Source organism: Pan paniscus, chromosome 6, assembly GCF_029289425.2.
Source record: "Pan paniscus chromosome 6, NHGRI_mPanPan1-v2.0_pri, whole genome shotgun sequence".
NCBI lineage: Eukaryota > Metazoa > Chordata > Mammalia > Primates > Hominidae > Pan > Pan paniscus.
In genome coordinates this window covers 10,136,429-10,159,559 of record NC_073255.2, presented here as the reverse complement: position 1 = coordinate 10,159,559, position 23,131 = coordinate 10,136,429, and the positions used below count along the sequence as shown (strand labels likewise).

The following is a 23,131-nucleotide window of genomic DNA, read 5'->3' as shown; positions in this document are numbered from 1 at the left end:
CTTTAAGGGTGAAGGATCTTAGAAACCATCTTCAGGCCGGGCACAACGGCTCACACCTGTAATCCCAATGCTCTGGAGGCTGAGGCAGGAAGATCGCATGAGGCCAGGAGTTCAAGACCAGCCTGGTCGACATAGCAAGACCCTGTGCCTACAAAAACTAAAAAAAAAATTAGCCAGGTGTGGGGCCTATGCCTGTAGTCCCGGTTTCTCGGGAGGCTGAGGCAGGAGGACTGCTTGAGCCCAGGAACTCAAAGTTGCAGTAAGCTATGATCATTATAACTATGCCACTGCACTTCAAACTGTGCAACAGTGAGACTCCATCTCAAAAACAAAAACCCAAACCCTTGATTTACAGATGAACAAAGAGAGGAGAGCAGTACCTTCCCAGCACAATAAGCATAACCTAGAAGAGACATGGTGGAAGAAAACAACAGGTTTCTCCTATTGTCTCCACACACTTCATAACATCAATTCTACAAACACAAGACTTGGAAAGTCAAGTCCCTTTCTTCATTCCATCCCTTTTAGACATGGCATTTAAAAAAGACACTGCTACATCACTAACTTCCCACAAGCTGTGGTAGCCACTGGAAAAATGTAGTCCTTGATATTTCCATTTCAGATTCAAGTGATCCTCTCCCACTTATTAACTGGTTCACTTCAATTTCAAAAAGCCAAAAAAGTCCTCTAACATAAGCCTTCCAAGGTGATACTTTCAGAAACCAGGGTTGGAACTAACCAGACAACAGCGCGACGGCCAAGACCAGCTGCTCTTGATGCCCTTTTCACTTCTCTAGGTAAAAAAACAAAACAAAACAAAAAACAAATGGTAAAAAACAAATAAAACTTATGCACACTTTTAGGATAGGAATCATGAAAAAGTACGACATTGGAAATCATATTACCAGTACAAGAAGAAAGGCAGGACAGTTATAGTTTGGTATGTAACAAATACAAAAAGAATTTAAAAGACAAAAAAAAGGGAAATGACCCTGTAACATACATATTCTAGTAAGTGAACTGGCTTCCAAATTTTCTCACTGAATACAGTAAATGTGAGTTCTAGACGGTCATTCTTTCACTTACTAAAAATTGTGCTCCTCAATAAATTCTGGAGATTAAGAAGGGAGGAAAAGGTATAAGCCATAAAAGCTCTCTCCGGGAACTTCTCTATTTCTTTCAAGTGTAGATTTAAAACAAATTACCGTCATTTTAGCCCAGTCAACTTCTAGTATAATCCTAGCTTACTATTCATTCCAATTTAGGTTTACACTACATCAAGGTCTCTCTGGCAAGTCAAAGTTATGAAATCTCAAAGTAACAGAAATCTCTTGAACTGTAATAACTTCGGGGAGCATGGAGAAGTGGGTAAGTGTGAAAATGTCCAAGTGTGAAAAGGTCCTATTTCAGGCCAGAGTGACACTCTTCTGTGACACAGGGAACACGGCAGTCCAGCTGAAGTAACAGTAAAAGAGAATGCTTTTCTCTATTTGATTTCATTCTGATAGAAATAATTAGTGAAAAATTTAAAGAGTGGCCGACAATGTTTTGGAAACTCTCTAATTTATACAAGGCATAAACCACCCTACTACTACTACCATTTCTTACTGGTCTCAAAATACTGTGGCCTTGGGCTTAAAAACCAAATTAGAATTGGTTTGGGATGTGTCCTTTTCCCTATCTGGATTAACATAGTCTATTCCACTTCAACTGCAACAGGTTGTCCGAATTGTTTGTTGTTCTGGCTTTTGGTCACACAGAACGCTACAGTACTTGGGAGTTTTCATCTTTACACGTTGTTATGCTATTATTTCTAAATTCACTGTCTTCAGAATTCTACTCTGTAAACAGAAAAAAAAAAACAGCATGGCAGAGCAGAAAGAACATTGGAAGAGAGCTCAGGAGGCTGGATTCTACTCCTGCCCCCGCTCCACTATTAACCAATTCCAAGACCCAGGCCAGCTTGGAGCCTTTCGGAAGGATTTCCTCATCTGTAGTTGGATGAGGTGATTTGCCCCTTCCGACTCTCAATACAGTCCCACTGTGCGACTGTCTTCACAGCTTTGGGGAGGTGCTATTGAGCGCCTGCTGTACACCACCCACTGAGTGTTGGCCATTCTACAATTCACTTTTAATTTCCTAAAGAATCTTATCTTCTGGTTTGTTAATTCCACTCCGCCAGTAACAACTCAACCAATGACTTAGTAAGATGCCAAATGCCCCACTCCTCTTTCCTCACTTCCTCTTACTCACTTCCAAGATGGCTCTCCTCCCTGCCAACCCCATAACTCACTCATCTCTCTCCAGAAAGCTCGCTCTTCTATTAACCATCCCCACAAGTCCTCCTCCCAGGCAGCATCCAACCTGTATCAGTGTGGACAAACAGCGTTCCGAACGCACGGGCTGGCATTAAGGCCTTCTCTTGCCCTGAGGATGACCCACCCGCTGGAGCTCTGAGACTCCTGGGGCACTGGTCCGTAACGCCTCTCTTGGCTCAGTTTCTCCCTAGCTAGGTCAGATGCCAAGGTTATTGCTAAGTTTGTTACTTGCTGGAGAAGACATCAAAGTTGATGTCCCAAAAAGAACAGTGAGGGCCGCGCACGGTGGCTCACACCTGTAATCCCAGCACTTTGGGAGGCTGAGGTGGGCGGATCACTTGAGGTCAGGAATTCGAGACCAGCCTGACCAACATGGTGAAACCCCGTCTCTACTACAAATACAAAAAAGTTGGCTGGGCACAGTGGCGCGTGCCTGTAGTCTCAGCTACTTGGGAGGCTGAGGCAGGAGAATCGCTTGAACCCAGGAGGCGGAGGTTGCAGTGAGCTGAGATCGCACCACTGCACTCCAGCCTGGGCAACAGAACAAGACTCTGTCTCAAAACAAAACAAACCCCAAAAAACAAAAACAAACAAAAAAACAGTGAGAAACGAAGAAAAGAAAATCAAGAGAGAGAGAAGGGTCTTAAGACGATGAAAAGACAAGGAGAAGGGCCTGATTCAAAGGAGAGTGAGTGGGAGACGCTGAGCAAGCAGCGGGAAGAGGAGACGAGAGGAGAGGAAGCGACCCACTCCCAGCGCTCCACAGGCGGCCAAGACAAGTCAAGCCCCAAAGTTCGGCCCCAACTTTGCGAGTAGTTAAGTCTGAAGCCAGGGGGCCTCCCCGCAAGAGGGTGAAAGCAGCCCCCTCTCCACCACCTCTCCCGCTCCGGGACCGCAGCTCCAGGCCAGCACCCGAGGGTCTCCCTGGAGGGCGCCCCTCCCTGCACGCCCCGGGCCCGCCCCTGGGGACGCCTCTGCGCGCCTTGGCCCGCGGGGAGGCCGAGCCTGCGACGCCGCCGAGCTTGGCAGCAAGGCCCTCCCCCAAGCCCGGGTCCGACGCTGGCCTCACCCCGACTCCGACCCCCGACCCCGGCCTTACGTGTTGTCCTGGTTGAAGTTGGCGAAGAGCAGCTGGCCGGCGCCGGCCTCCCCGCTCTGGCTCGCCAGGTTCATGGCTGGGCGCGCGGCGAGTGGGCCCGGCCGGGGAGGGCGCGCGCGCGCGAGGGCGGGTCAGGCTGCACTCAGGGTCGGCGCCGGGCCCCGCTCGCCGCCTCGGTCGCCGCCACTCGCCACCCTGGGATCAACCGCCGCCTCATCCCGTCCCCGCTCTTGTTTATGCTCCAGAGCCGGGGCACCCGGTGCGCCTGCGCGGCCCCGCCCCCGCGACGCACGGCCTCGAGCGGCGCAGTCGCACTGCGGAGGCCCCGCCCTCTCACCGCCTGCCTGGGCTTCGGTTCCGGTGGATCACGCACGCGTGGGGACGCGTCGGGGCCTGGCTGAGGGCGAGCCGCGGCCGCTCATGCGCATGGGGCAGAGCTGGCGGGAGTCTGTTTTCTGCGTACCCTCCTCTTAATAACACTCAATGGCCAGGCACGGTGGCCTGTAATCCCAGCATTTTGGGAGGCCAAGGCGGGCGGATCACCTAAGATCAGAAGTTCGAGACCAGCCTGGCCAACATGGTGAAACCCCGTCTCTACTAAAAATACAAGAAAAATTAGCCGGGCTTGGTGGTGTACGCCTGTAATCCCAGCTACTCGGGAGGCTGAGGCAAGATAATCGCTTGAACCCAGGAGGCGGAGATTGCAGTGAGCCGAGATCATGCCACTGCAATCCATCTAGCCTGGGCCATAGAGCGAGACTCTGTCTCAAACAACAACAAAAACGAAAACACCCCAATGGGCCCTCCATGTGCCAATCACTGTGCTGAATGCTTCTGCGCATTACCTTATCATTTTATTATTTTTAAAGACAAGGTCTCGCTCTGTTGCCTAGGCTGGAGTGCAGAGGCTCAATCACAGCTCACTGCAGCCTCAAACTCAGGCTCAAGCGATCCTCCCACCTTAGCCTCCCAAGTAGCTGGGACCACAAGTGCATGCCACCGCACCCTGCTAACTTTTAAGTTTTTTGTAGAGATGGGGTGGGGGCGGGGGGGGGTCTTACTCTGTTGCCTAGGCTGGTCTCGAACTCCTGGCCTCAAGTGATGCTCCCACCTCGGCCTCCCAAAGTACTGGGATTACAGATGTGAGCCACTGTGCCCAGCCACATTATCTTATTTGATGCCCATTACAATCCTATGTAGAGAATAGTATATCTTAATTTTACAGATTTGAAAATCGAGGCTCAGAAATAATTATTTGCCAAGCGCTAGATTTGAGACTGGAAACGTCCTGTTTCTCCAAGGTCCATACTGTCTGGGTTCCTGGGACAGAATCTTCCCTTAAATTTATTCATTCATTCAACAGTATTTAGGACGCACCTCTCATGTGAACTAAATAGGCCTCCTCCTTTCCCTCAGAGAAGTTATAATGGGGAGATATTTAAATATAAATAGAAGGCCAGGTGTGGCGGCTCTTACCTGTAATCCCAGCACTTTGGGAGGCTGAGGCGGGTGGATCACCTGAGGTCGGGAGTTCCAGACCAGCCTGGCCAACATGGTGAAACCCCGTCTCTACTAAAAGTACAAAAGTTAGCTGGGTATGGTGGTGGGCACCTGTAATCTCAGCTACTAGGGAGGCTGAGGTGGGAGAATTGCTTGAGCCCCACAGGTGGAGGTTGCAGTGAGCCGAGATTGCACCTCTGCACTCCAGCCTGGACGGACGACAGAGCGAGACTCCATCTAAAAAAATAAAATAAAAGAGGCTGGGCATGGTGACTCATGCCTGTAACCCCAGCACTTTGGGAGGCTGAGGCAGGTGGATCACCTGAGGTCATGAGTTTGAGACTAGCCTGCCCAACATGGTGAAACCCTGTCTCTATGAAAAATGTAAAAAATTAGCCAGTTGTGGTGGCACGGCCCTGTAATCCCAGCTACTCAGGAGACTGAGGTGGGAGAATTGCTTGAACCCAGGAGGTAAAGGCTGCAGTGAGCCGAGATCATGCCACTGCACTCCAGCCTGGGCGACACAGTGAGACTCCATCTCAAAAAATAAAATAAATAAATATAATTAGAAACTCGGGGGTACAATGAGCGAATATATATATATATATATATATATATATTTTTTTTTTTTTTTCGAGACGGAGTTTCACTCTTCTTGCCCAGGCTGGAGTGCGATGGCGCAATCTCAGCTCACCGCAACGTCCACCTTCCGGGTTCAAGTGATTCTCCTGCCTCAGCCTCCCGAGTAGCTGGGATTACAGGTGTGCACCATCACGCCTGGTTAATTTTTGTATGTTTAGTAGAGACGGGATTTCTCCATGTTGGTCACGCTGGTCTCGAACTTCCGACCTCAGGTAATCTGCCTGCCTCGGCCTCCCAAAGTGCTGGGATTACAGGCATGAGCCACTGTGCCTGACCATGAATGCATATATAGAAGTCACACAACCTATATTTAAGGGACAGGGACTGTGCTATTGAGAAGGCTCCTGGAAGAGATGAGACCTGAAGTTTGAGTAACTAGTCTAAGGGGATGAAAACACTGTATATGGGAAGGGCTTGAGGATGAGGGTGTGACCTGTCCAAAGAACTCTATGTTCAGAGTGAAAAGGCAGACACAAAGCAAGATTTGGCAGGAGAGATAGGAGGTGGCCAGATCAAGCTGCGTATTGTTACGCAAGGAACTGATCATTATCTGATTATTGTCCATAAGAGCAATAGTCTGCAGTTAAAGACAGGCAGGAAAGTGGAACAATCTAATGAGTGCTTACAGAAGTTAATTCTAATTATAGGGTCAAGAACGCATTGGAAATCATTGAGGAAAGGATGGTCTTTTCAATAAAAGGAATAAATACCCCTACCTCACACCACATTCAAAAATTAATTTGAGATGGATTACAGTCCTAGATGTGAGAGGTAAAAACAATAGAATTTCTAGAAGGAAACAAGAGAATGCCTTCATGATTTTGGGATAAACAAAGTAGTCTAAACAGGTACTTTAAAGCGGATGTGTTGGCTCATGCCTGTAATCCCAACACTTTGGGAGGCTGAGGCAGGCGGATTGCTTGAGTCCAGGAGTTTGAAACCAGACTAGGCAACATGGGGAAACCCGGTCTCTACAAAAATACAAAAATTAGCTGGGCGTGGTGGTGTGTGCCTGTGGTCCCAGCTCCTTCAGAGGCTAAGGCGGGAGGATGGCTTGAGCCTGGGAGTTCAAGCCTGCAGTGAGCTATGACCGCGCCACTACACTCCAGCCTGGGTGACAGAGCAAGATCCTGTCTCAAAACAAAACAAGTTCTTTAAAAAGTAGTAACCACAGGCTGGGCCCAGCTACTCAAGAGGCTGAGGCAGGAGAATGGCGTGAACCCGGGAGGTGGAGGTTGCAGTGAGCTGAGATCGCACCACTGCACTCCAGCCTGGGTGACAGAGCGAGACTCTGTCTCAAAAGAAAAAAAGTAGTAACCACAAAATAAGAGATTGGCCTTCATCAACATTGAGAAGAATGGGCTATTTTCAAGAGACCATTAAGAGAGGAAGAAAAGGCAAGCTTTAGGGATACATATATTTATTATATATATATATATATTTTTTTTTTTTTTTGAGACGGAGTCTTGCTCTGTCACCAGGCTGGGGTGCAGTGGCACGATCTCGGCTCACTGCAACCTCTGCTTCTAGGGTTCAAGCGATTCCCCTGCCTCAGCCTCCCAAGTAGCTGGGACTACAGGCGTGTGCCACCACACCAGGCTAATTTTTTGTGTTTTAGTAGAGATGAGGTTTTACCGTGTTGGCCAGGATGGTCTCAATCTCCTGATCTCGTGATCTGCCCGCCTTGGCCTCCCAAAGTGCTGGGATTACAGGCATGAGCCACCACGCCCGGCCTGCAATATATATATTTTTGACAAAGGAATTATACCCAGAACTTCTGCTCATCAATAAGAAAAATATAGACAGCTTTTTTTTTTTTTTAACTGGGCAAAATACTTGAACACAAGCACTTCACAAAAGTGGATATCAGAATGGTTAATGAGCACCTGAAAAGGTGGTCATCATTAATAGTCATTAAGAAAATGTAAATTAAGGCTGGGTGTGGTGGCTCACACCTGTAATCCCAGCACTTTGGGAGGCCAAGGTGGGAGGATCACCTGAGGTCAGGAGTTCGAGACCAGCCTGGCCAACAGGGTGAAACCCTGTCTCTACTAAAAATACAAAAATGAGCTGGGCCTGGTGGCAGGCACCTATAGTCCTAGCTACACGGGAGGCTGAGGCAGGAGAATCGCTTTAACCTGGCAGGCAGAGGTTGGAGTGAGCCAGGATCACACTACTGCACTCCAGCCTGGATGACAGAGCGAGACTCCATCTCAAAAAAGCCAAACAAACAAACAAAAAAAGAAAATGCAAATTAAGGGCAAATGAGGTATTACTAAGCATCCACCAAATTGGCTAAAATTAAAGCAACCGACAATCCCAAGTGTGGATGACCATAGAGCGCAATTGGAACTCTCATACACTGTGGATGGAGTCTCGCTCTGTTGCCCAGGCTGGAGTGCAGTGGCACGATCTCGGCTCACTGCAAGATGAAAGTCTAAATTGTTTCAACCACTTTGGAAAACTTGGGCACTACCTACTAAAGTTTTGTTTTTGTTTTTTGTTTTTTTGTTTTTTAAATGGAGTTTTGCTCTTGTCGCCCAGGCTGGAGTGCAGTGGCACGATCTTGGCTCACTGTAACCTCAGCCTCCACCTCTTAGGTTCCAGCGATTCTCCTGTCTCAGCCACCCAAGTAGCTGGGATTATAGGCACCCACCACCACGCCCGGCTAATTTTGGTATTTTTAGTAGAGACGGGGTTTCACCTTGTTGGTCAGGCTGGTCTCGAATTCTTGACCTCAGGCCACCACGCACGGTCTATTTACTAAAATTAAACATATATATACCTTTTGACTTGGCCAAATGCACTGTATATGCATTTCTAGGTGCATATACAGTAGAATTAGTGCATATTTTCACTAAAAGACATAAATAAGAATGTTCATAGCTACTGCATTCATAATAAAGTGCTGAGATTACAGGCGTGATTCACCGCACCTGGCTTGGTAATGTACTTTCATACTTTCTTTAATAAGTCTGCCAATCACAGCACTTTGGGAGGCCGAGGAGGGCGGATCATGAGGTCAGGAGATCAAAACCATCTTGGCTAACATGGTGAAACCCCGTCTCTACTAAAAATACAAAAAATTAGCCAGGCGCGGTGGCGGGCGCCTGTGGTCCCAGCTACTTGGGAGGCTGAGGCAGGAGAATCGTTTGAACCCAGGAGGCAGAGGTTGTGGTGAGCCGAGATTGCACCACTGCACTCTAGCCTGGGCTACAGAGCAAGACTCCGTCTCAAAAAAAAAAAAAAAAAAAGTCTCTTTCTTTACTTACCACTGTATAGTCATGTCTCACCCGCCATGGTTATTGGTGAATGAAGATACATAAAGAGGTGCCTGAGTGAATCCTCGGGGTTCTAGACATAGTTCTCCTCGATCTCATTCTGAGCAGCAACCCAACTTTCCCTTGCTCATAACAATCTATGATCCCAGCTGGAACAGAAACTCCTTCTCTCTCTATTGGTTCAGTGAATGAAGATCCCAAAATGACCGCGAAGTAGACTCAGTTTCCAATGGACCAGAACCACAACTCTGTTCCCTGGGATAAAACAGGGAATTCCATGGCCTGGGTGAGGTGGCTCACACCTGTAATCCCAGCACTTTGGGAGGCTGAGGCGGGTGGATCACCTGAGGTCAGTAGTTCGAGACCAGCCTGGCCAACATGGAGAAACCTCATCTCTACTAAAAATACAAAATTATCCAGGTGTGGTGGCGCCTGCCTGTAATCCCAGCTACTCGGGAGGCCGAGGCAGGAGAATCACTTGAACCCGGGAGGCGGACGTTGTGGTGAGCCAAGATCACACCATTGCACTCCAGCCTGGGCAACAAGAGCGAAACTCCATCTCAAAAAAAAAAAAAAAAAAAGCGAATCCCTTGTGTGTTAGGATCTCAAACTCCAGTAAGCCCTGAGTTGGGTAGATGAAAACAAAAGTTCCTTAAGTGAGTTATTAGATGTTATATGCAAGGAAACACTACCACCTCCACTCTTGGTTTGCAGGTGTGTACTGCATATTATTGAACAACAGCCCTGTCTTACAGGATGTGGTCTCTTAGCTGCAGTCACGACTGAGCCTTCCATAGGCTTGCTTCAGTAGCCTTCTGTAGGCCACTCTACCATCCATCTGGGTAATAGGGCACATGGTGAATCCCAAACGCATGGGCCCATTGTCAAAATTCCTTCATCTTAGTGTAAAGTTCTCAGTCAAAAGAGATGTGAATGGCTGGGCGCGGTGGCTCACGCCTGTAATCCCAGCACTTTGGGAGGTTGAGGCAGGTGGATCACTTGAGGTCAGGAGTTCGATACCAGCCTGGACAACATGGTGAAACCCCATCTCTATTAAAAATGCAAAACTTAGCCGGGCATGGTGGAGGGCGCCTGTCATCCCAGCTACTCAGGAGGCTGAGGCAGAAGAATCGCTTGAACCCAGGAGGTAGATTGCATTGAGCTGAGACTACACCACTGCACTCCAGCTTGGGTGACAGAATGAGACTTTGTCTCAAAAAAAAAAAAAAAAAAAAAAGAAAGAAAGAAAAAGAAAAAAAGACCGGGAGGATCAATTTCTATGTTTATTCAAAGAAACCATAAACATCAGTTCCATGGGGACAATTGGGCTGGTTTCACCTCAAGAACTAAACCCTGGTCCTCCTTTTCTGGTGGCCAGGATGGGCTGGAGCTGAGAGCCGCTGCTCACTCATCCAGCTTTTGTTTAATTGCTCTATCATCTGCGTGGTATTGGGAACTGCCAGAAGGGTGTTGTTGGAGAGCAGGCTGGGTTTCTGCCAGGGACGTGACCTGCGTGTGACGCAGGAATGCACCTGCATGTCTCGGCTCACCTGGAGACAGCATCAGCTGACATTCCTGATGGCATGGAGAGCAGGAAGGATGCTCAGGGCCTTCTATCATCACTTTGGGATTCCTCCAGGTGACCGGCCCGATGCCCAGCTCAGAGAGAAGAGACTTTCTGCTTTCAACCTGAGAGCAGAACCCTCATCTGCAGGTGCGTGTAGTCTCCTTATTTGCTAGCTTCGGAGCTGAGCAATCCTCCCACAGATCAGTGCCTAAATAAACTTGTGGGATAAACAGCTGGTGTGGAGGAGGGAACTAAGGACTGGAGTGAAAGGGTACATGAGTGGAGGAAGGGCTGGACATGCAGAACACTCATATCAAACAGGTGTATTGGGGTTCAAACCCTGGCTCGGTTCTCCGGGGATATATGACTTTACATCAGTCACCTAACCTCGCTGAGCATTAGTTTCTTTAAAAAGAAGGGCTATGGCTGGGCGCGGTGGTTCATGCCTGTAATCCCAGCACTTTGGGAGGCCGAAGTGGGTGGTTCACCTGATGTCAGGAGTTCAAGACCAACTCTTGAACTGGTGAAACCCCGTCTCTACTAAAAATACAAAAATTAGCCGGGCGTGGTGGCTAATGCCTATAATCCCAGCTACTCAGGAGGCTGAGGCAGGAGAATAGCTTGAACCCGGGAGGCGGAGGTTGCAGTGAGCTGAGATCACACCACTGCACTCTAGCCTGGGCGACAGAGCAAGACTCCATCTCAAACAAAAACAAAAACAAACACAGAAGAGCTTGAATATCTCACATCCTAAGAATGCTATTAAGATAGAGTGGGGAGCCAGGCACGGTGGCTCATGCCTGTAATCGCAGCACTTTGGTAGGCTGCGGCGGGTGGATCACTTGAGGTCAGGTGTTCAAGACAAGCCTGGCCAACATGGCAAAACCCCGTCTCTACTAAAAATACAAAAAGATAGCTGGGCATGGTGGCTTGCGCCTATAATCCCATCTACTCGGCAGGCTGAGGCAGGAGAATTGCTTGAACCCGGGAGGCAGAGGTTGCGGTGAGCCAGAGATCGCGCCATTGCATTCCAGCCTGGGCAACAGAGCGAAACTACATCTCAAAAAAAAAAAAAAAGGCCAGACACGGTGGCTTATGCCTGGAATCCCAGCACTTTGGGAGGCTGAGGCGGGCGGATCATGAGTTCAGGAGATCAAGACCATCCTGGCTAACACGATGAAACCCCGTCTCTACTAAAAAATACAAAAAATTAGCCGGGCATGGTGGCGGGCACTTGTAGTCCCAGCTACTTGGGAGGCTGAGGCAGGAGAATGGTGTGAACCCTGGAGGCGGAGCTTGCAGTGAGCAGAGATTGCGCCACTGCACTCCAGCCTGGGCGACAGAGCGAGACTCCATCTCAAAAAAAAAAAAAAAAAAAAGAAAGGTACAAAATCTCAGTTAGACAGAAGGAATGCTTTTTTGAGAGCTATTGCACAGCCTGGTGAATATAATTAACAATACTGTATAGTACATTTCAAAACTGTTAAGAGATCAGGCGTGGTGGCTCACGCCTGTAATCCCATCACTTTGGAAGGCCAAGGTGGGAGGATCACTTGAGCTCTGGAGTTAGAGACCAGCCTTGGCAATATAGTGGGGCTCCATCTCGGCAAAACAATTTTAAAAATTAGCCAGCCATGGTGGTGCACAGCTGTAGTCCCAGCTACTTGAGAGGCTGAGGTGGGAAAATTTCTTGAGCCTGGGAGGTTGAGGCTGCAGTGAGGCATGATCATGCCACTGCACTCCAGCCTAGGTGACAGAGTGAGACCCTGTCTCTAAAACAAAAAAAAAAATTGTGAAGAAAATAAATTTTAAATGTTTGCACCACCAAAAAATATAAATATTTGAGGTGATGGATGTATTAATTAGCTTGATTTAATTATTCCACATTGTATTCATAAGCCATAACATCACGTTGTACACCATAAATACATACATGGTCAATTTACAATAAAATTTAAAAGATTTAAAGAATGGCAATGGAAACAAAAAATATTGAATGGATAAAAGGAAATGCTTCCAGAATAGTGGAGCAAGAATCTCCAAAAACTCACTCCTCCATATAAGCAAAGAGAACGCTGAAAAAAATGGTCAAAATCAACTTCTTCAGACCTGGAAATTATCTAAAGGCTTGCAACAATTTGAAGAGGATGTGTTCAAGTAAGAGGGCTGAATCTCAATATAAACACTGATTTTGTGCCATTTTAATTTGCTCTAAAAGCATCCCTGTCTCCCAGATCTATGAAAATTTGCTGGCTTTTAACCATGGTAGCTGTGAAAACAAGCATCTTGCCAGCCACTGGAAGAGGCAGGCTGGGCTTGGAGCTCCCTAAAAGCCCCATCCCCAAAAAACTGTCACTATTTGACTTGTCTGCCAGTTTGCTGAAAAATGCTATTCTCAAAGCTTGTCTTTATTTGATCCAAGAGTTTGCCAGTATCTGTGCAAATAGCCCTATACCCAAGGCATTTGCCCAAAACAATCAGTGGCAATTGTTTAACATTTCAACTACCTGATGTGGTGTAACTGTGGCAAGGCAAGGGTTAAAAAGAAAAGAAGAACAAGTTTTCCTCTGCTTAGCCAGCTCACTTCAAGGACAGTTATAAGATAACACTGTCTGAAAAGCCGAAGCCAAAGGAATGGGCTCCAGACATCCCCCTCTTGAGCAAAGTTGAAAAGAAAAAAATTCCTTTACTGTCTCTCCTTCTCTGAATCATTATGACTATGTTTGCCAATGCTTGTATTTAGTAAGATATGTAGATTCTGTTTTTCTCCCTAATCCTCTATTTCCCACAACATAACCCGTTGGGGCTAATAAGAAACTGACCAAAAATTTTTATTTTTATATTGATTTATTGATTGATTGATTGATTGATTGATTTTGAGACAGAGTCTCGCTCTGTAGCCCAGGCTGGAGTGCAGTGGTGTGATCTCTGCTCACTGCAAGTTCTGCCTCCTGGGTTCACACCATTCTCCTGCCTCAGCTTCCCAAGTAGCTGGGACTACAGGTGCCCACCACCACGCCCAGCTAATTTTTTGTATTTTTAGTAGAGATGGGGTTTCACCATGTTAGCCAGGATGGTCTCGATCTCCTGACCTTGTGATCCCCCGCCTCGGCCTCCCAAAGTGCTGGGATTACAGGCATAAGCCACCGCGCCTGGCTTGATCAAAAATTTTTTAAAGGAATAACTGGGAAAAGAGATGCCAATAAGATACTTTTAAAAACCCCTGCTGTGTTTCTGAGAATCTAGTGGGCTACGTGTATGTACAGGGCTGTGCGCACACCCAGGAAGACCTGAGAAGGTCCTAAACTCTCACCTCTGGCTGACCTTGAGTGTCTACACAAGAGGAAATGAAGGCTAAGGCAGAGTTGTAAGTTGCTTGCTGGAGTATTGAAAACATGCCTCAACACACACAGAGTTTGTCAGCAAATGCTGGGAAACTTAATGGTCTAAAGCATTTAAAAAGATCTCTTTTTAATTTTTTAAATCATTTTTTTAAAAATATAGAATAATTCACGAATTTGTGTGTAATCCTTGCACGAGGGTCAGATAATCTTCTCTGTATCATTTTAATTTTAGTGTATGTGCTGCCAAAGCAAGTAGACATCTAGGAATATCTCTGTCCAGTTATTAGCTGACCACTGAGATAACTAACCAAAGTCTTCAGTGGTTGCACAGAACAAAGAACACAGATTTTACAAAGTCCAGAAAAGTCACTAAACAAACACCAGCAGCAACAAGCAACAACAACAGCAAACCCCAGGGAGTGGGGAGAGAGGAATCTGATTTCCAGAAGTGCCATATTGTTTAATTTAATTTTTTTTTTCTTTTGTAGAGACAGAGTCTTCCTATGTTGCCCAGGCTGATCTCAAAGTCCTGGGCTCAAGTGATCCTCCTGTCTTAGCCTTTCCAAGTGCTGGGATTACAGGTGTGATCCACTGCACCCAGCCATAAACTATGATGTTTGCCAGGCTAGGTGTATTGAATGCATTTTGACTTATGATATTTTCAACTTAAAATGGGTTTATCAAGACATAATTCTATTGTAAGTTGAGGAATATCTGTATATGCATAATGGGAATCCCAGAAGGATAGGATTGAGAAGAGGGGGAAAAAGAATATTAGAAGAAATAGAGGGTGAAAACTTCCTGAATTCGATTTAAAAAATATTAATCTAAATATTCAAAAAGTTTGATGAACTCCAAGTACGATAAACTAAAAAACGATTAACAGCTAGGCACATGATAGTCAAACTGTTGAAAGTCAAAGAGAATCGTGAAAGTAGCAAGAAAAGTGTATCTCATCACATACAAAGGACGTTCACTAAAATTAACAGCTGAGTTACTATCAGAAAAAATGGTCACGATCCAGTTTTCCCAGCACCATTTGTTTGCAAAGGCAGTTCTTTCCCCCTCAAATTGAAACACTTGTCAAAAACATAAGGGCTTACTTCTGGACTCTTGGTTCTATTCTATTGATCTAATGTCTATCCTTATGCCAGTACCACACTGTCTTGATTACCGTAGCTTTGCAGTAAGTTTTAAAACTGGGAAGTGTGAGACCTCTAACTTGGTACGTCTGTCTTCCAGATTGTTTTAGCTATTCCAGGTTTCTTAATTTTCGTAGGAATTTTAGGACCAGCTTGTCAGTTTTTGCAAAACTACAGTCAGAATTTTGATAGGAATTGTGTTGACCCTGTAAGTAATTTTTGAGACAATTGGTATCTTAATATTAAGTCCTGGGCATGGTGGCACATGCCTGTAGTGCCAGGTACTTTGGAGGCTGAAATAGAAGGATGATTTGAGCTCAGATACTCAAGTCCATCCTGGGCAACATAGTAAGACCTTCATCTCTGAAAACAAAAACAAAACCCACAACATTAAGTCTTCTGATCCATGAATATGGGACGTATTCCCATTTATTTAGGTCTGTGATTTCTTTCAACAATGTTTTGTGGTTTTAAATATACAAGTCTTGCAGTTTATTTGTTTATTTATTTGAGATGGAGTCTCTCTCTGTCCCCAGGCTGGAGTGCAGTGGTGCAATCTCAGCTCACTGCAAGCTCCGCCTCCGGGGTTCAAGCCATTCTCATGCCTCAGTTTCCTGAGTAGCTGGGACTATAGGCTCACGCCACCATTCCCAGTTAATTTTTTTGTGTTTTTAGTAGAGATGGGGTTTCGTCATGTTGCCCAGGCTGTTCTTGAACTCCTGACCTCAAGTGATCCACCCACCTTGGCCTCCCAAAGTGCTAGGATTACAGGCATGAGCCACTGTGCCCAGCCAATCCTATTTCTTTGCATGTCTCATAATTATTTCTTGAAAGCTGGATTTTTAAAAAAATTATTATTATTATTATCATTATTTGAGACAGAGTCTTGCTCTGTCACCCAGGCTGGATTGCAGTGGCGCAATCTTGGCTCACTGCAAGCTCTGCCTCCTGGGTTCATGCCATTCTCCTGCCTCAGCCTCCCGATAGCTGGGACCACAGGTGCTTGCCACCACACCTGGCTGATTTTTTGTAATTTTAGTAGACATGGGGTTTCACCGTGTTAGCCAGGATGGTCTCAATCTCCTGACCTCGTGATCTGCCCGCCTTGGCCTCCCAACGTGCTGGGATTACAGGCGTGAGCTGCCACGCCCGGCCAAAAGCTGGATGTTTTAGATAATGTATTTTAGCAACTCTGACACTTGATTCCCCCAACTCCAGTCAGGGGTGTGGTTACTGTTGTTTGCTAGGTGATGTATTACTTTGTGACTGGGCTGAACAAGTTTCACCATCAGGATCCTCATCTCACACTATGCAGACTCAGATGTCCCTGCTCAGATTTTTTCTTCCTGTTTTTACCTTTTAACTTTGGCTACCTAGGGGTCGCCCCTGGGTCAGCATAAGCCACTTAATGGTTAAAGATTGTGCTTGGCCAGTCACGGTGGCTCATGCCTGTAATCCCAGCACTTTGGGAGGCCGAGGCAGGAGGATCACTTGAGCCCAGGAATTCAAGACCGGCCTGGGCAACATAGCGAGACCCCATCTCTACAAAAAACAAAACAAATTATCCAGTCATGGTGGTGCATGCCTGTAGTCCCAGCTACTCAGGAGGCTGAGGTGGGAGGATTGCTTGGGCCCAGGAGTTCAAGGCTGCAGTGAGCCATGATCATGCCACTCCATTCCAGCAGCCTGAGTGACAGAGTGAGACCTTGTCTCTCTCTCAAAAACAAGTTGTGCTTAAGCCCCTTGGCCAGTTAGATTTTTGCCCTTTCCCATTGGATGTGTGTGTGGCTTGGAGGCTGCTATCGCCGTTCAGAGAATTTCCGCTTTTGCCCCATGGTCAGTCAGGAACTGGTAGCTTGGCATTCTTCCTGTGATTTCTCCCGAGAAGGCGCAGCTTTGGGCAGGCAGCCTTCCAGATGGCCGGGGATGGCTGTGACGTCATCTTTAAGCCTGGCTTCCTAGGAGTCACTGCTGTGCCAGAGCAGCTTATCGTTTGTTCCGTGCTGGTCACAGCTTATGCTAAGCCCCTGGTGCCTGTGACGATGGGTCTGGGTGCATGTGGGGAATGTTTTGGGTCTACTCCAAGTGTTAATCTGATTGCTTCGAGTGGGTGCTGCCAAGCACAGGTCCACAGAATTCCTGACCACCTCCCCCCAATTTGTCTCTGATCCCGTGGAGATATTCTTGCCTCTCTTTCTCTGGTTCTCTCTCTCTCTTTTTTTTTTTTGGAGACAGAGTCTCGCTCTGTTGCCCAGGCTGGAGTGCAGTGGTGCGATCTTAGCTCACTGCATCCTCTACCTGCCAGGTTCAAACGATTCTCCTGCCTCAGCCTCTCGAGTAGCTGGGACTACAGGTGTGTGCCGCCACTCCCAGCTAATTTTTGTATTTTTAGTAGAGATGAGGTTTCACCAGGTTGGCCAGGGTGGTCTTGAACTCCTGACCTCAGGTGATCCGCCTGCCTTAGCTTCCCAAAGTGCTGAGATTATAGATGTGAGCCAATGTGCCTGGTCTTAAGTTTCTTTATAATCAATGGTCTCTTCAGTGCCCTTTTTTTTTTTCGAGATGGAGTCTCTCTCTGTCACCCAGGCTGGGTGCAATGGCATGATCTTGGCTCACTGAAACCTCCACCTTCCTGGTTTAAGCAATTCCCCTGCCTCAGCCTCCCGAGTAGCTGGGATTACAGGCGCATGCCACCACGCCCAGTTAATTTTTTTCTATTTTTAGTAGAGACAGGGTTTCACCATTTTGGCCAGACTGGTCTCAAACTCTTGACATCAGGCAATCCGCCCGCCTCAGCCTCCCAAAGTGCTGGGATTACGGGCATGAGCCACTGCGCCCGGCTTCACTGCCCGTTTTTATGTCAGGGATTTGTTGGCGAGACTGAAGCCCCTGTCCTACAGAAGGTCCCGCATTCCGGATATAGCCAATTGTGTTCCTGTGGTTTCACTTAACACAAAGATGTGAATATTCTTGTTTCTTTTACTTAGAACTAGAGGAAAATCTGTTTGGGCAAGACTTCTGTGATTCCCATAGGTCAGAGGGTGTGTGTATTTTTTTCTTTTTCTTTTTTTTTGAGACAGAGTCTTGCTCTGTTGCCCAGGCTGGAGTGCAGTGGCGCGATCTCAGCTTACTGCAAGCTCCGCCTCCCAGGTTCACGCCATTCTCCTGCCTCAGCCTCCCGAGTAGCTGGGACTACTCCCGCAACCATGCCCGGCTAATTTTTGTATTTTTAGGTGAGACAGGGTTTCACCATGTTGGTCCGGCTGGTCCCGAACTTCTGACCTCCTGATCTGCCTGCCTTGGCCTCCAAAAGTGCTGGAATTACAGGCGTGAGCCACCGTGCCTGGCCAGTGATCATTTTTAATATGTGATAATTCTATTTCTGGCCACAAGAGGCCACCAACGCCCAGCATGTTGGACCCAAGGGGACCCTCCTAGGCTGGCTGACTTGGCATGGGCTCACCTCTTGGGAGGCGGGAATGGGACTGTTGTTCCGGGAAACACCTCAAGTCCCGTGATCAGGACTAGAGGAGTGGGGCGGACAAGGCAGGATTGGACAAGAGGCTGCACATGTCAGAGAAGGGCCGGGCTGAATTTCAGACCTGGTGGTCAGCTCCTGGAAATTCGAGCACTGAACCCTTCTGTAATTAAAAATGCATGGTAGTTAAAGCTGCCAGCCATCGTTATGACAGCAGGTGTGACTCCGAACACACTTCTTCCCCCCTCTGCTATGCACGACACACACACACACACACACACACACACACACACACACAGAGAGTACAAAGATGTGGAGATGTGGCCTCTCTCTTTTTTGTTGGTGTAGTTACATATATTTTCAGGTGCTTTTTTTTGGTTGATTGAAGTATAATTTACATACGGCAAAATTCACCTGTGTTAGGTGTATAGTTCTATACTTTTTTTTTTTTTTTTGAGATGGAGTCTCGCTGTCACCCAAGCTGGTGTGCAGGGCACAATCTCAGCTCACTGCAACCTCCGACTCCCAGGCTCAAGCAATGCTCTTGCCTCAGCCTCCTGAGATAATGGGATTGCAGGCACCTGCCACCACACCTGGCTAATTTTTGTATTTTTAGTAGAGACAGGTTTTCATCATGTTGGCCAGGCTGGTCCCGAACTCCTGGCCTTAAGTGATCCACCCACCTGGGACTCCCAAAGTGCTAGGATGACAGGCATGAGCCACCTTACTTGGCCTGTTGTGGTTTAATTTGCAATTCCTCGTGGTCAGTAATGTTGTGCATGCTTTCCTGTGCTTATTTGCCATCCGTATATCTTCTTTGATAAAGCATCTTTTCAAAAATGAGTGCATTTTCTTTTTTAGAGGGGGAGTCTTCCTCTGTTGCCCAGGCTGGAGTGCAGTGGCGCCATTATAGCTCACTGTAATCTCACAGTGCTGTGTGCACAGCTGTGGTCCAAGCTACTCGAGAGGCTGAGGTGGGAGGGTCGTCTGGCCCCAGGAAGTTGACGCTGCAGTGAGCTGTGATTGCACCACTGCACTCCAGCCTGGGTGACAGAGCAAGACACCGTCTTAAAAAAAAGAGAAAAAAAAAAAAGGCTAGGCGTAGTGGCTCATGCCTGTAATCCCAGCACTTCGGGAGGCCAAGGTGGGTGGATCACTTGAGGTCAGGAGTTCGAGAACATCCTGGCCAACATGGTAAAACCCCGTCTCTACTAAAAATACAAAAATTAGGTGGGTGTGGTGGCGCATGCCTGTAATCCCAGCTACTGGGAGGCTGAGGCAGGAAAATCACGGAACCTGGGAGGTGGAGGTTGCAGTGAGCCGAGATCATGCCACTGCACTCCAGCCTGGCGACAGAGTGAGACTCGGTCTCAAAAAACAAAACAAAAGAAAAACCAAAAACAACAAAAAAAGAAATCAATGATTTTTTTTTGTCAATAATAACCAAACACTGGAAACAGCTCAGGTGTTGATCAACAGCAGAAGGATTCAACAAACTATGGGGCACCTATGCCCTAGAAAACCACAATAAAACTAAGTGACAATAAAAATAAGTGAACTACTGATGCCCACAACTTGCATGGATCTCAAACACGTTCTAAGGAATCTAGAATGATTCCATTTCTGAGAAGTTCTAGAATAGGCAAAGCTAGTCAGAACAGGCAGTGAAGATTGACTGGGACAGGCATCATGGAACTTTCTGGGATTCTTTTTTTTTTTTGAGACAGGGTCTTGCTCTGTCACCCAGGCTGGAGTGCAGTGGTGCAGTGGTATGATCATTGCTCACTGCAGCCTCGACCTCCAGGGCTCAGGTGATCCTTCTGCCTCAGCCTCCCGGCTAGCTGGGACCACAGGCACGCCACCACGCCTGGCTAATTTTTGTAGTTGTTGTAGAGGCAGGGTCTTGCCATGTTGCCCAGGCTGGTCTCGATCTCCTGGACTCAAGTGATCTGCCTGACTCAGCCTCCTGAAGTGCTAGGACTGCAGGTGTGAGTCACCACACCCGCCCCATCATTTTAAAAATGCATTTCAAAGTAGCTGGCAAACATCACGATAAGCACTTCAGCATGCATACTATTAACTAGAGTTGAATATGTGTTTACCGCTTCGTTTTTGGCAGGGGAAATTTACACGGTGCAATGCACAACTTTTGAGTGAACATTCACTGTGGTTAACAAATGCAGACACATGTGTGAGCCAAAGCCCTTTAAATATATATAGAATCAGCCAGGCGCGGTGGCGCATGCCTGTAATCCCAGCACTTTGGGAGGCCGTGGCGGTGGATTACCTGAGGTCAGGGGTTTGAGACCAGCCTGGCCAACATGGTGAAACCCCGTTTCTACTAAAAATACAAAATCACCCAGATGTGGTGGCACATGCCTGTAATCCCAGCTACTCAGGAGGCTGAGGGAGGAGAATCGCTTGAACCCAGGAGGCAAAGGTTGCAGTGAGCCGAGATCACGCCACTGCACTCCAGCCTGGGCGACAGAGTGAGACTCCATCTCAAAAAAGGCAAAAACAAAAACAACAACAACAACTATATATATATATTCTGGCCAGGTGTAGTGATTCATGCTTTGAGAGCACTTTGGGAATCAAAGGGGGTGGGTGGGAATGGCTTGAGGTCAGGAGTTTAAGACCATCCCAGGCAATGTGGTGAAACCCCATCTCTAGTCGAAATACAAAATATTAGCCGGGGGTGGTTGCAAGACAGCACCACTGTGCTTCAGCCTGGACACAGAGTGAGACTCTGTCTCAAAATTAAAGAAAGAAAAAAAAAGAAAAAAGGATGGATGAATGTATCAAGGGATAGATACATGACAGGACAAATAGGGTAAGATGCCAGTAGTAGCATCTGGGAGGTGGCCATATGTGTGTTCATGATACAATTCTGTTAAACTTCTCTGAATGCTTGAAAAAGTACAAAATAAAAATGTTGGCAAAATTAACTGTCAGTGATTTATCTTTCTGTCTTTTTTTGTTTGTTTCTGTTTTAGAGACAGGGTCTGGCTCTGTTGCTGAGGCTGGAGTGCAGTGGCATGATCATAGCTCTCTGTAGCCTCAACCTCCTGGGCTCAAGTGATCCCCCTGACTCAGCCCCCCCAGTAGCTGGGATTACAGGCATGTGCCAACACGCCCAGTTGATTTTTAAAAATTTTTTGTAGAGGCTGGGCTCGGTGGATCATGCCTGTAATCCCAGCACTTTGGGAGGCCAAGGTTGGTGGATGACCTGAGGTCAGGAGTTCGAGACCAGCCTGGCCAACATGGTGAAACCCCGTCTCTACTAAAAATACAAAGGAAAAAACAAAAGAAAAAAAAATCAGCCAGGCGTGGTGGCATGTGCCTGTAACCCCCAGCTACTTGGGAGGCTGAGCCAGAAGAATTGCTTAAAATGGGGAGGCAGAGGTTGCAGTGAGCAGAGATCACACCACTGCTCTCCAGCCTGGGCAACAGAGCAAGACTTCATCTCAAAGAAAATTTAAAAAAAAAAATTTTTTTTTGTAGATATGGGTCTTGCTCTGTTGCCCTGGCTGGTCTCAAACTCCTGGGCTCAGGGGATCCGACCCCTTCAGCCTGCCAAAGTGCTGGGATTACAGATATGAGCTACCTTGCCTGGCCTGATTTCTCTTTCTTAGTAGTACCTAAGAGAAACATGCATCTTACAGGTGACGGTGCCCTAGATCTAATGAAATATGGTGTTATTTTTAAGCTCAGCCAGGACAAGTGCAGTGGCTCATGCCTATAATCCCAACACTTTGGGAGGCCAAGGCGGGTGGATCACTTGAGGTCAGGAGTTTGAGACCAGCCTGGCCAACATGGTGAAACTCTGTTTCGACTAAAAATACAAAAATTAGGTGGGCATGGTGGTGCACGTCTGTAAACACAGCTTCTGGCAAACCTGAGGCATGAGAATCGCTTGAACCCAGTAGGCAGAGGTTGCAGTCTGCCGAGATTGCGCTACTGTACTCCAGCCTGGGTGACAGAGAAAGACAACTCTCTCTCAAAAAAAAAAAAAAGATACAAAGAAAAATAAAAGAAGCTCAGCAGCCAGGAACCTAGGCACTGCCCTCAGTGGCCACCACCTGCCCATTTCCTTTGAAAACTCTGGACTCTGTCTCCTGGAATCTGCATTCTCTGATCCCCCCAAGTCAACGTGGAACCAGCTCCTGCCCTAAATGGCAGCACCACCTTTTCCGAGCACCCATGCCACACCCTCCTGTGACACTGAGTGTGTGGTTCCCCTACTTCCTTCCCTCCCCGGCACCTGGAGGCCAGAGGCCAGACCCCTTACTCCAATTCTAGGAACCAGAGGGACTCCAATCACACCACACTGCTGCATGCCGCTGAGCCTTTGTGGGTGCTGGTGTTTTTGTTTTGTTTTTTGTTGTGGTGTTTTTTGAGACAGAGTCTCTCTCTGTCCCCCAGGCTGGAGTGCAGTGGTGTGATCTGCAACCTCTGCCTCCCAGGTTCAAGCATTCAAGCGATTCTCCTGCCTCAGCTTCCCAAGTTGCTGTGGGGACTACAGGCACGCACCACCATGCCTGGCTAATTTTTGTATTTTTAGTAGAGATGGAGTTTCACCATTTTGGCCAGGCTGGTCTCGAACTCCTGATCTCGGGTGATCCACCCACCTTGGCCTCCCAAAGTACTGGGATTACAGGCTTAAGCCACCATACCTGGCCTGCTCTTGACCTCTTTTATTGTTGTTTTTGTTGTGTAGATCAAGCCACGACATCACTGGGTAGCTGTCAATCCATTAG

At 47.3% G+C, this 23,131-nt stretch overlaps 1 protein-coding gene and 1 non-coding gene across 6 annotated transcripts in view; both read right to left on the bottom strand.

Annotated features, from left to right (window-relative positions):
- The window catches only part of WIPI2 (WD repeat domain, phosphoinositide interacting 2), a 41,583-nt gene extending 37,860 nt beyond the window's left edge, over positions 1-3,723 (bottom strand). The window contains exons 1-2 of one of the 5 annotated variants that reach the window (XM_003819759.6): positions 3,418-3,723; positions 740-793 (exon numbers count right to left, since the gene is read on the bottom strand). In XM_003819759.6, the coding sequence (XP_003819807.1) occupies positions 740-793; positions 3,418-3,491 (128 nt within the window). In that variant the 5' untranslated portion in view covers positions 3,492-3,723. The remainder of the gene's footprint in view (positions 1-739; positions 794-3,417) is intronic. The other 4 variants (XM_003819760.6, XM_003819757.6, XM_003819758.6 and 1 more) reach the window with 4 other exon arrangements.
- A 10,178-nt stretch (positions 3,724-13,901) lies between these two features.
- Positions 13,902-14,003, bottom strand: LOC112440533 (U6 spliceosomal RNA). The gene has a single exon (XR_003028572.1). It is a non-coding gene; the product is annotated as a U6 spliceosomal RNA (small nuclear RNA).
- Positions 14,004-23,131: the final 9,128 nt, after the last annotated feature.